This window comes from Macaca thibetana, chromosome 7, assembly GCF_024542745.1.
Source record: "Macaca thibetana thibetana isolate TM-01 chromosome 7, ASM2454274v1, whole genome shotgun sequence".
Classification (NCBI taxonomy): domain Eukaryota; kingdom Metazoa; phylum Chordata; class Mammalia; order Primates; family Cercopithecidae; genus Macaca; species Macaca thibetana.
Genome location: NC_065584.1, coordinates 125,067,067 through 125,079,457, shown reverse-complemented (window position 1 = coordinate 125,079,457; position 12,391 = coordinate 125,067,067). Strand labels below are relative to the sequence as shown.

Here is a 12,391-nt window from a genome sequence, read left to right as displayed (position 1 = left end):
TGGACAACAATATTTTCCATCTTAGTCCATTTTCTGTTGCTTGTAACAGAATACCTAAAACTCAGTCATTTATAAAGAAACAAAAATGTATTTCTTACAGTTCTGGAGGCTGAGAAGTCCAAGGTTGATGAAACACATCTGATGAGGGCCTTCTTGCTGATAGGGACTCTGATGGGGATGCCTGTTGGCAGAGGGCATCACAGGTTGAGGGGGTTGAGAGTGTTAGCTCAAGTCTCTTTTCCTTTTTTTTTTTTCTTTTTTTTGTGGGGGACAGGATTTCACTCTCATCTAGACTGGAGTGCAGTGGCATGATCTTGGCTCACTGCAACCTCTGCCTCCTGGGCTCAAGTGATATTCCCACTTTAGCCTCCCAAGAAGCTGGGACCACAGGCATGCACCACCACACCCTTCTAATTTTTGTATTTTTTGTGCAGATGGGGTTTTGCCATGTTGCCCAAGCTAGTCTCAAACTCCTGAGCTCAAGCGATCCCCCAACTCGTTCCTCGGCCTCTCACAATGGTGGGATTACAGGTGTGAACTACTGTACCTGGCCCTCTCACCCTTTTTTTTTTTTTGAAACGGAGTCTTGCTCTTGTTCAGGCTGGAGTGCAGTGGTGTGATCTCAGCTCACTGCAACCTCCACCTCCCGGGATCAAGAGATTCTTCTCCCTCAGCCTCCCAAGTAGCTGGTACTGCAGGCAGGTGACACCACATCCAGCTAATTTTTGTATTTTTAGTAGAGACAGGGTTTCACCATGTTGTCCAGGCTGATCTTGAACTCCTGACCTCACATGATCTGCCCACCTCAGCCTCCCAAAGTGCTGGGATTACAGGTGTGAGGCACTGCACCTGGCCAGCCTCTCTTCCTCTTCTAAAATAGCCACCAGTCCGACTCCCATAGTAACACGTTAATCCATTCATGAGGGCACAGCCCTCATGACTTGAATCACCTCTTAACGGCCCCACATTTCAATACTGGCACATTGGGGATTAAGTCTTAAGCGTTTTGGAGGGGACAAAACATTCAAATCATAGCAGTTGCTTTCTCATAACATTGATTCCTGCAATAATGCTGTTCTGATAATGTGAATGTCAGTTGTGTTTACAATAAAGTATATGAATAAATGTGTTAAGGTTTCATTAATAACAATTAATAAAATGTGTTTATGTTACACTATATAAGAGCTGCTATGTAGAAGTCTCTTGTGTTTGGTTAGTGCCAAGTCTGAACACCTTACAGAGCTCCAGTAAAGGTTTGACCCAGGAAAAGATTTTAGACAGAATCTGCTTATGCATTGTGAAATCTATGTATTTACCCATAGACAACTGTGGTGGCAAACCACAGTTCAAGAGATTCTCCTGCCTCAGCCTCCTGAGCAGGTGGGACAGAGGCATGCGCCACCACGCCCGCCTAATTTTTGTATTTTTAGTAGAGATGGGGTTTTACCATGTTGGTCAGGCTGGTCTCAAATACCTGACCTCGTGATCCGCCCACCTTGGCTTCCCAAAGTGCTGGAATTACAGGCGTGAGCCACTGCGCCCAGCCACATCCTGGGGATTAAAATCTCTTACATCATTTTTTTTTCCCTAAATATTTCTGGTGAAATATTTTTAAAGGAGTGAAATGTGTATTTTTGCCTCTTGGGATTTATTCTGTCATTTAGTCTAAAGACCTTCTTCAGCTAAGTGTAATTATTCTCAGCTATAGGTCCTACCAGGCTCAGTCTGATTTGTTATTTATGTTCCTTTTCTTTTCTGTTTTTCTGGATACAGAGTCTCACTCTGTCACCCAAGCTGGAGTGCAGTGGTGCCATCTCGGCTCACTGCAACCTCCGCCTCCCAGGTTCAAGCAATTCTCCTGCCTCAGCCTCCCGAGTAGCTGAGACTACAGGCAAGCACCACCACACCCAGCTGATTTTTTGTATTTTTAGTAGAGATGGGGTTTCACCATGTTAGCCAGCATGATCTCAATCTCCTGACCTCATGATCCGCCCGCCTTGGCCTCCCAAAGTGCTGGGATTACAGGCGTAAGCCACCATGCCCAGCCTTACTGTTCCTTTTCACAAACTTTAGAACTGAAGAAAATTTTAGGCCAGGTGTGGTGGCTCACACCTCTAATCCCAGCACTTTAGGAGGCCAGTGTGGGTGGGTTACTTGAGCCCAAGAGTTTGAGACAATCTTGGGCAACATGTTGAAATCACATTTCCACAAAAATTAGCTGGGGGTGGTAGTGTGCATCTGTAGTCCCAGCTATTTGAGAAGCTGATGTGGTAGGATTGCCTGAGCCCAGGGAGGTCAAGGCTGCAGTAAGCCATGATCGTGATACTGCACTTCAGCCTGAGTGACAGAGACCCTGTCTAGAAAAAAAAGAAAAAAGAAAAAATTTTAGAAGCAAACATATTAGTGCCGGGAATCAATCTCTTGCCCCACAAGTATTTTTTATTTGTGGAGCAATCACCTTCAAACTCTTGTTCTTCAAGTCTGATCTGGATCTTTGGGGCTGAGCTCTGTTATGAAGTCATGTTCTACGAAACAGTAATAATCTCATTTTCTTATTGACTAAGAAAGACATACATATTTAAGACTGGGCACAATGACTCAGGCCTGTAATTCCAGCCCTTTCGGAGGTTGAGGCGAGAGGATCATTTGAGCTCAGGAGTTTGAGACCAGCCTGGGCAACATAGTGAGACTTGGTCTCTCTCTCAAAACAAAAACAACATAAATATTAAAAAACAAACAAACAAAAAAACAGATTAGGAGAAGAATGAGTGATAAAAAACATTACTTAGAATCAAATATATTGGGCCGGGCACAGTGGCTCACGCCTGTAATCCCAGCACTTTGGGATGCTGAGGCAGATGTATTACCTAAAAAAATAAAAGTATCATCTTTTTTTTTTTTTTTTTTTTTTTTGAGACAGAGTCTCGCTCTGTCGCCCAGGCTGGAGTGCAGTGGCCGGATCTCAGCTCACTGCAAGCTCCGCCTCCCAGGTTTACGCCATTCTCCTGCCTCAGCCTCCCGAGTAGCTGGGACTACAGGCGCCCGCCACCTCGCCCGGCTAGTTTTTTGTATTTTTTAGTAGAGACGGGGTTTCACTGGGTTAGCCAGGATGGTCTCGATCTGCTGACCTCGTGATCCGCCCGTCTCGGCCTCCCAAAATGCTGGGATTACAGGCTTGAGCCACCGCGCCCGGCCAAAAGTATCATCTTAAGTACTTGTTAAAAGAATGAAAATAGGCTGGGCACAGTGGCTTATGTCTGTAATCCCAGCTCTCTGGGAGGCTGAGGTGGATGCATCAACTGAGGTCAGGAGTTCGAGACCAGCCTGGCCAACATGGTGAAACCGTCTCTACCAAAAATACACAAATTAGCTGGGTGTAGTGGCGCACACCTGTAATCCTAGCTACTTGGGAGGCTGAGGAAAGAGAATCGCTTGAACCTGGGAGGTGAAGGTTTTGGTGAGCCGAGATCAGCCACTGCACTCCAGCCTGGGTGACACAGCAAGACTTTGTCTCAAAAAAAAAAGAATGAAAATGAGCTAGGTACTTACTATCACAAGTTAGAAAAAGAATAGCAAACTGGGAGCAGTGACTGACACCTGTAATCCCAGCAATTTGGGAAGCTGAGATGGGAGGATCTCTTGAGTCCAGGAGTCCGAGACCAGCCTGGGAAACATAGTGAGACCACATCTCAAAAACAATGATTTTTTTTTTTTTTTTTTTAGATGGAGTTTCGCTCTTGTTGCCCAGGCTGGAGTGCAATGGTGCAATCTCAGCTCCCTGCAACCTGTCTCCCATGTTGAAGCGATTCTCCTGCCTCAGCCTCCCAAGTAGCTGGGATTACAGGCATGCACCACCACGACAGGCTAATTTTGTATTTTTAGTAGAGACAGGGTTTCTCCATGTTGGTCAGGTTGGTCTCAAACTTTCGACCTCAGGTGATCTGCCCACCTCAGCCTCCCAAAGGGTTGGCATTACAGGCATGAGCCACTGTACCCACTTGGGTAAAAAATTTTACCCAAGAAAAAAATTTTTGGGCCGGGCGCGGTGGCTCAAGCCTGTAATCCCAGCACTTTGGGAGGCCGAGACGGGCGGATCACAAGGTCAGGAGATCGAGACCATGCTGGCTAACACGGTGAAACCCCATCTCTACTAAAAAATACAAAAACCTAGCCGGGTGAGGTGGCGGGCGTCCGTAGTCCCAGCTACTCGGGAGGCTGAGGCAGGAGAATGGCGTGAACCCGGGAGGCGGAGCTTGCAGTGAGCTGAGATCCGGCCACTGCACTCCAGTCTGGGCGACAAAGCGAGACTCTGTCTCAACAAAAAAAAAAAAAAAAAAAAAAAAAAAAAAGAAAAAAATTTTTTTAGAGACAGGGTCTTGCTATGTTGTGTAGGCTGGATTTGAATTCCTGGCCTCAAGCAACCTGCTTGAACTTGGCCTCCCAAACTGCTGGTATTACAGGTGTGAGCCATTGCACTTGGCCTAATCTCAGTTTTGAAAAGGTAGGTGTCTCCAGAGGAAGGTTTCTTTGGTATATCTTCAAAGGTCTACTGGATAAATGCTAAAATACTCTTTATAAAGAAACACTACTCACAAAAGATTTCAAGTAATACACTTATTTTAATAGTACAAAATGTAATCTGCTTTCCAACCAATGAAAGAAAAACTTTCAAAAAATTTATGAAACCAGTCAATACCTTGAACAAAGAAAAACGCAAATAACTAAGTAAATATTACAATTATGTACTCCAAACCCCAAAAAACAGAGACCATCATTACAAGCCAAATCTTTTTTAGAGTTGGTTGTTGCAGGTTACTAAAATGCATAAAACAAAATCTCTACTTTTCAGACTTACAGAAAAGAAATAAAACAACTCCAATAAGAAAGCTAACTTAAGTTTCATGGGAAGCAGATCATATTGATGACTTTAAAATGTTTTTCAAGGAGTTTACGGAACAGACATCTATATCTTGATTTTTATGGCAAATGAGATTTGTATTGACTTTTGAAGCTTATGTGTCTTTTGACATATCGCTCAGAAGTAAAAACCAATCAAGAGGGACAATAACATTCAGGGGACCCACAGGACTTTAACCTGATCTGAAAACATAAAGCAAAATTTTGAGACAAATTAGTTTAAAAATGCAAATGTATTTTGGTTTAGAATTAAATATTAAACAAAAATTATCACAATTAGGATGTGACTGAAGTTTGAGTAAATTTTTGTCTACTTCATACATCGTATTGGTCATTTAATAATGTGTATGACAAGGGTATGACATCAGAAAACAAAACTTACAGCAAGTCTATTATTACTGCTAGAAATTGATAAAACTAGTGTTTTGGATGTGACATTGTTTGACGTGTCATTATTTAATAAAATAAAATAGAAAATTTTGCTGTAAAACATTCTTCAGAAAGACGGAAACTGCCTAGGCAAGTGAGTATCTATATATCTCAATGAATTTCTATATACATCTCCTTACTACATCACAAGCACAAAAACATTAATATATTTACATGTATATACTAGACAAAAATGAATTAACTTTCCCTAGAAAAACTATACTTATTAAGAAAACATTGCTGGGCGTGGTGGCTCACACCTGTAATCCCAGCACTTTGAGAGGCTGAGGCAGGCAGATCACAAGGTCAGGAGATTGAGACCATCCTGGCTAACACAGTGAAACCCCATCTCTACTAAAAATACAAAAACTTAGCCGGGCGTGGTGGCGGGCACCTATAGTCCCAGCTACTCAGGAGGCTGAGGCAGGAGAATGGCGTGAACCCGGGAGGCGGAGCTTGCAGTGAGCTGAGATCATGCCACTGCACTCCAACCTGGGCAACAGAGCAAGACTCCATCTCAAAAAAAAAAAAAAAAGAAAAAAGAAAAAAAAAAAAAAAACATTAATAGACACCATAGAATAAAAAGCAAGGCCCTCAACAAAAAAAAGGCAACCATTTCAATAGCTGAGTGCTATTGCTTTTTCTCTTTTTGTTTTTTTGAGACAGGGTCTTGCTCTGTTGCTTAGGCTGGAGTGCAGTGGCACGGTCTCAGCTCACTGCAACCTCTGCCTCCTAAGCTCAAGTGATCCTCCTGCCTCAAGCTCCTGAGTAGCTGGGACCACAGGCACAAGCCACCATGCCTGGCTAATTTTTTTATTTTTTGTAGAGGTGGGGTTTCGCCATGTTTCCCAGGCTGGTCTTGAATGCCCGGACTCAGGCTATTCGCCCACTTTGGCCTCCCAAACTGCTGGTATTACAGGTGTGAGCCACCGCACCCAGTCCTTTCTCTTAATAGCATTTTAGTAATGGAGAAAAAGGATAAAAGTTTGTAGACAGATACATCTCTACTCCAGAAATATCTGCTAGGCAGAAGCCAGGCAACCTAAAAATCATAGCTCTATCTATTTATGGGAAAATGGCTCATGTTTTTGTCAGTGGTAACACTTCTTCTTATACTTAAAAGTTAATCCTTAGGGTTTGTACTAAAGCAGAAAGCACTAGTTTAGTTAGGAGACATTTTTCCTAAGTGTCCTATTACTTAAACCTTTGGTACAAAGATGAGTAAGTTGACAGTAGGCTATGAGGCCTACTATCCAGACTTCATCACCATCATTCTGCAGAAATCTAAAAAACATACAGATTAACTATAACATCATCAGAAGGAATTTTACTCAGCTTGTAATGACCTAAAAACAAAGGCTAAACAGCAATGGGACCCTGAAATAATATCAAGTACATTCCGCTTGGTTATTCCAACGGTGGTCAAAGGGTCTAGTGGTAGAAATGGCAGTCCTGAAACAGATCTTGGTAAATTTGCTTGACCACATTCTTCAGGTAGTTGTTCTCCAGTGGCACTTTAGATAGAATGGCAGCAATATCATCTTGGCTGGAAAGAACAAAGGTTAATCAATTTTTTTTTTTTTTTGCAACGGAGTCTTGCTCTGTCGCCCAGGCTGGAGTGCAGTGGAACAATCTCAGTTCACTGCAAGTTCCACCTCCCGGGTTCATGTCATTCTCCTGCCTCAGCCTCCCGATTAGCTGGGACTACAGGTGCCTGCCACCATGCCCGGCTAATTTCTGTATTTTTAGTAGAGATGGGGTTTCACTGTGTTAGCCAGGATGGTCTCCTGACCTTGTGATCCGCCCGCCTTGACCTCCCAAAGTGCTAGGATTACAGGCATGAGCCACCGCACCTGGCCAGGTTAATCAATTTTTAAAAAATCTTACACTTGTCTCCAACTGAGTGGAATTTATGTTCTTGGTCTCTGTTTCCTAGGAAGCACAAATGAGCATTTCTGGAAATAACCAGATGTCCAGTTTGAAATGGGATTCCAAAACAGGGCCTAAGAACCAATTCTATATGTAATTGTGAAGTATCTTAACCTAGCTACTTTTGTTGGTCATAAAAAATGTTAGTCTTGGTGTTTGCTGACAAATATAAGGTGAGCACATTTTATTTTATTTTTTTGGGAGGACAGAGTCTTGCTCTGTCGCCCAGGTTGGAGTGCAGTTAGTGGCACGATCTAGGCTCAAGGCAACTTCCATCTCCCGGGTGCAAGCAATTCTCCTGCCTCAGCCTCCCAGGGATTACAGGCGCCTGCCACCACGCCTGGCTATTTTTTCTATTTTAAGTAGAGACAGGGTTTCACCATGTCGGCCAGGCTGGTCTCGAACTTCTTTTTTTTTGAGACGGAGTCTCACTCTGTCGCCCAGGCTGGAGTGCAGTGGCCGGATCTCAGCTCACTGCAAGCTCCGCCTCCCGGGTTCCCGCCATTCTCCTGCCTCAGCCTCCCGAGTAGCTGGGACTACAGGCACCCACCACCTCGCCTGGCTAGTTTTTTGTATTTTTTAGTAGAGACGGGGTTTCACAGTGTTAGCCAGGATGGTCTCGATCTCCTGACCTCGTGATCCGCCCGTCTCGGCCTCCCAAAGTGCTGGGATTACAGGCTTGAGCCACCGCGCCCGGCCTCGAACTTCTGACCTTGTGATTTGCCCACCTCGGCCTCCCAAAGTGCTGGGATTACAGGTGTGAGTCACCACACCTGGCCAAAAACAAAGGGTTTCGTCATGTTGGCCAGGCTGGTCTCAAACTTCTGGCCTCAAGCGATCTGCCCAACTTGGCCACCCAAAGTGCTAGGATTGCTGGGCGCAGTGGCTCAAGCCTGTAATCCCAGCACTTTGGGAGGCCGAGACGGGCGGATCACGAGGTCAGGAGATCGAGACCATCCTGGCTAATATGGTGAAACCCCGTCTCTACTAAAAATACAAAAAAAAAAAAACTAGCCGGGCGAGGTGGTGGGCGCCTGTAGTCCCAGCTACTCGGGAGGCTGAGGCAGGAGAATGGCATAAACCCGGGAGGCGGAGCTTGCAGTGAGCTGAGATCCGGCCACTGCACTCCAGCCTGGGCGACAAAGCGAGACTCCGTCTCAAAAAAAAAAAAAATAAAAATAAAAAAACAAAGTGCTAGGATTACAGGCATGAGCCACCATGCCCGGCCTAGGTGAGCACATTTTTAACATCTGTTATCTTCCAATCTGTCAGCAGTGTATCTAAAAAGTCACAGAATACATCACAGTCTAGGAGGAATGAGACATTTTTAGGTCTGGTTCCACAGACTCTGTTTTGAGACAGCCTGGTTCTGTCACCCAGGCTGGGGGCCAGTGGCATGATCCTGGCTCATCGCAACCTCCACCTCCCAGGCTCAAGCAATCCTCCCACCTCAGCCTCAAGATTAGCTGGGACTACTCACCACCACACCCAGTTAATTTACATATATTTAGTAGAGGCAGGGATTCGCCATGTTGGCCAGGCTGGTCTCGAACTCTTGAGCTCAACTGATCCACCCACCTTGGCCTCCCAAAGTGCTGGGCTTACAGACATGAGCCATCATATCTGGCCCTAACTTTCTTTTTTTTTTTTTTTTTTTTTTGAGACGGAGTTTCACTTTGTCTCCCAGGCTGGAGTGCAGTGGTGTGATCTTGGCTCACTGCAACCTCTGCCTCCCAGGTTCAAGCAATTCTCTGCTTCAGCCTCCCCAGTAGCTAGGATTACAGGCACCCACCACCACGCCTGGCTAATTTTTTGTATTTTTAGTAGAAGTGGGGTTTCACCGCTTTGGCCAGGCTGATCTTGAACTCCTGACCTCGTGATCTACCCGCCTCAGTCTCCCAAAGTGCTGGGATTACAGGTGTGAACAACCATGCCCAGCCAACTCTGTTTTTTTTTTTTTTTTTTTGAGATGGAGTCTGGCGCTGTCGCCCAGGCTGGAGTGCAGTGGTGCGATCTCAGCTCACTGTAAGCTCCGCCTCCCGGATTCACGCCATTCTCCTGCCTCAGCCTCCCAAGTAGCTGGGACTACAGGCGCCTGCCACCTCGCCCGGCTAGTTTTTCGTATTTTTTAGTAGAGACGGGGTTTCACTGTGTTAGCCAAGATGGTCTCGATCTCCTGACCTCCTGAGCCTCCCGTCTCGGCCTCCCAAAGTGCTGGGATTACAGGCTTGAGCCACCGCGCCCGGCCCAACTCTGTTTTTAAGGTCATAAAAGTTGTTTACATATTATCTGTACTAAGCTAATGGTGAGTTTTTTCCTTCTTGATTCATGTTTTAGGTTGAAGTATTCAAAAAGTGAAGCAGGTACAAAAGAATAGACCAGTGGTCTCCAGCATCCACTGGAGATAGCAATGAAGGTCACTGACTTTAAGAAAAAATTCTTCGCCTGTAATCCTAGCACTTTGGAAGGCTGAGGTGGGCAGATCACTAGGTCAAGAGATCGAGACCACCCAGGCCAACATGGTGAAACCCCGTATCTACTAAAAATGCAAAAATTAGCTGGGTGGGTGTGGTGGCGTGTGCCTGTAAATCCCAGTTACTCGGGAGGCTGAGGCAGGAGAATCACTTGAACCTGGGAGGAGGAGGTTGCAGTGAGCCGAGATTGTGCCACTGCACTCCAGCCTGTTGACAGAGTGAGACTCCATCTCAAACACACACACACAATCTTCAAAATGAACTCAAGAGAACTGATATTTAGCTCTCACTATGGTCCACTGATTTGCTGACCACTTTGAGGAATCCTTCAAATAAAATGAACATTAAAAAGTAGTCCAGAGTCTTACCCTGTTGGCCCTTTACTCACCTAGTGTTCCCAATATGATTCTGAATGGTGGAAGGTAATGGTACAGATGGATAATAGGCTGAGAGAGACAAAGTTATTTCAAACTTTGCAAATGCTGCAGAGCTAGAGAATAAAAGTCTCAATCTGTAAAAGACAAGATCCACAATTAAAAATGCAACACAATAACAGCATGAAACACAATTTTTTTTTTTTTTTTGAGATGGAGTCTAGATCTGTCTCCCAGGCTGGAATGCAGTGCACCATTTTGGCTCACTGCAACCTCCACCTCCCAGGTTCTATCGATTCTCTCAAGTAGTTGGGATTACAGACGTCTGTCACCACATCCAGCTAAGTGTTGTATTCTTAGTAGAGACAGGCTTTTGCCAATGTGGCCTCAAACTTCTGACCTCAAGTGATCCGCCTGCCTCACCTCCCAAAGTGTTGGGATTACAGGCGTGAGCCACTGTCCCAGCCCAATTTCATTCAGTTTTTAACTGGCATGTCCAAGTTAGGTATATATTATTTCTTTTCCTTTTTTTCTTTTTTTTGGAAACGGAGTCTCACTCTGTTGCCCAGGCTGGAGTGCAGTGGCATAATCTCGGCTCACTGCAACCTCCACCTCCCAGGTTCAAGCAATTCTCCTGCCTCAGCCTCCTGATTAGCTGGGACTACACATGTGCACCACCACACCCAGTTAATTTTTGTATTTTCAGTAGAGATGGGGTTTCACCTCATTGGCCACATTGGTCTTAAATTTCTGACCTCAAGTAATCTACCTGTCTCACCTCCCAAAGTGTTGGGATTACACGTGTGAGCCACTGTCCCAGCCCAATTTCATTTTCTTTTCACACTGGCATGTCCAACCAACTTAGGTATATATTCTTTCTTTTCTTTCTTTTTTTTATTTTGAGACGGAGTCTCACTCTATCACAGGCTGGAGTGCAGTGGCGCGATCTCGGCTCACTGCAACCTCCATCCTCCGAGTTCAAGCGATTCTCCTGCCTCAGCCTCCCAAGTAGCCGGGATTACAGGTGCCTGCCACTGTGCCCGGCTAATTTTTTGTATTTTTAATAGAGATGGGGTTTCACCATCTTGGCCAGGCTGGTCTTGAACTCCTGACCTCGTGATCCACCCACCTTGGCCTCCCAAAGTGCTGGGATTACAGGTGTGAGGAGATGGAGTCTTTTTGTGCCCAGGTTGGAGTGCAGTGGCGAAATATCGGCTCACTGCAAACTCCGCCTCCTGGGTTCAAGTGATTCTCCTGCCTTAGCCTCCTGAGTAGCTGGGACTACAGGCGCCCACCACCATGCCTGGCTAATTTTTGTATTTTTAGTAGAGACAGCGTTTCACCATATTGGCCAGGCTGGTCTTGAAGTCCTGACCTTGTGATTCGCCCACCTCGGCCTCCCAAAGTGCTGGGATTACAGGAGTGAGCCACTGTGTCAGTTGTTGACCAAGTTGACCAAGTACTTACTGTATATATATATTCATTTAATAAATTGTTGACCAAGTACTTACTGTTGGGTTGAACTGGATTCTCCCAAATTCATATGTTGAATTACAAACCCCTAATACCTCAGAAAGTGACCTTATTTGGAAACCTGGTCGCTACACAAGTAATATGTTAAGATGAAGTCCTTCTAGAGTAAGGTGGGCCCCTAATCCACTATGACTAGTGTCCTTATAAAAAGGGGAAATGTGGATACAGACATGCACAATGAAAGAACACCACGTGAACATGAAGGGAGGTTATGCATTTACAAGCCAAGGAATGCCAAAGATTGCCAGCAAACCACCAGACACTGGGAGAAGGCATGGACAGATTCTAACAGCCCTCAGAAAGAACAACACTGTTTACACCTTAATCTCAGACTTCCAGCCTCCAGAACCTGTTGTTTAAGGTACCCAATTTGTAGCACTCTGTCATGGCAGTCCTTGGGAACTAATACACTTACTCAGTATTATTAACATCTATGTTCATTAGGTTATAATTTGGTCCCCATCTCTTTAAATACTCAATCTCCTCTCCGAGGAGTCTGCAATGGTGCACTACCAGTGAGAATTCTTCAAGCATCTAGAAAAAGTGGGAAAAAAAATCCAATGAAATTATGAAAACATTTCAATGCTTAGTGGCTCACTTATAACTAACTCAAAAAAGTTAAACAATTGAATACATTTATCATTTCAGGGTCCACTATCATTTATGTAAAGTTTCAGTTCTGCTTTTTTTTGGAAAGATATCACAAATTTTCCTTTAAATACTTCAATCAGGCTT

General features: G+C 44.8%; 1 protein-coding gene across 4 annotated transcripts in view; it reads right to left on the bottom strand.

Moving 5' to 3' along the window:
- Positions 1–4,603: 4,603 nt before the first annotated feature.
- The window catches only part of KNL1 (kinetochore scaffold 1), a 77,147-nt gene continuing 69,359 nt past the window's right edge, over positions 4,604–12,391 (bottom strand). For all 4 annotated transcript variants that reach the window (XM_050799338.1, XM_050799337.1, XM_050799340.1 and 1 more), the window contains exons 24-26: positions 12,072–12,190; positions 10,138–10,260; positions 4,604–6,892 (exon numbers count right to left, since the gene is read on the bottom strand). In XM_050799338.1, the coding sequence (XP_050655295.1) occupies positions 6,778–6,892; positions 10,138–10,260; positions 12,072–12,190 (357 nt within the window). In that variant the 3' untranslated portion in view covers positions 4,604–6,777. The remainder of the gene's footprint in view (positions 6,893–10,137; positions 10,261–12,071; positions 12,191–12,391) is intronic.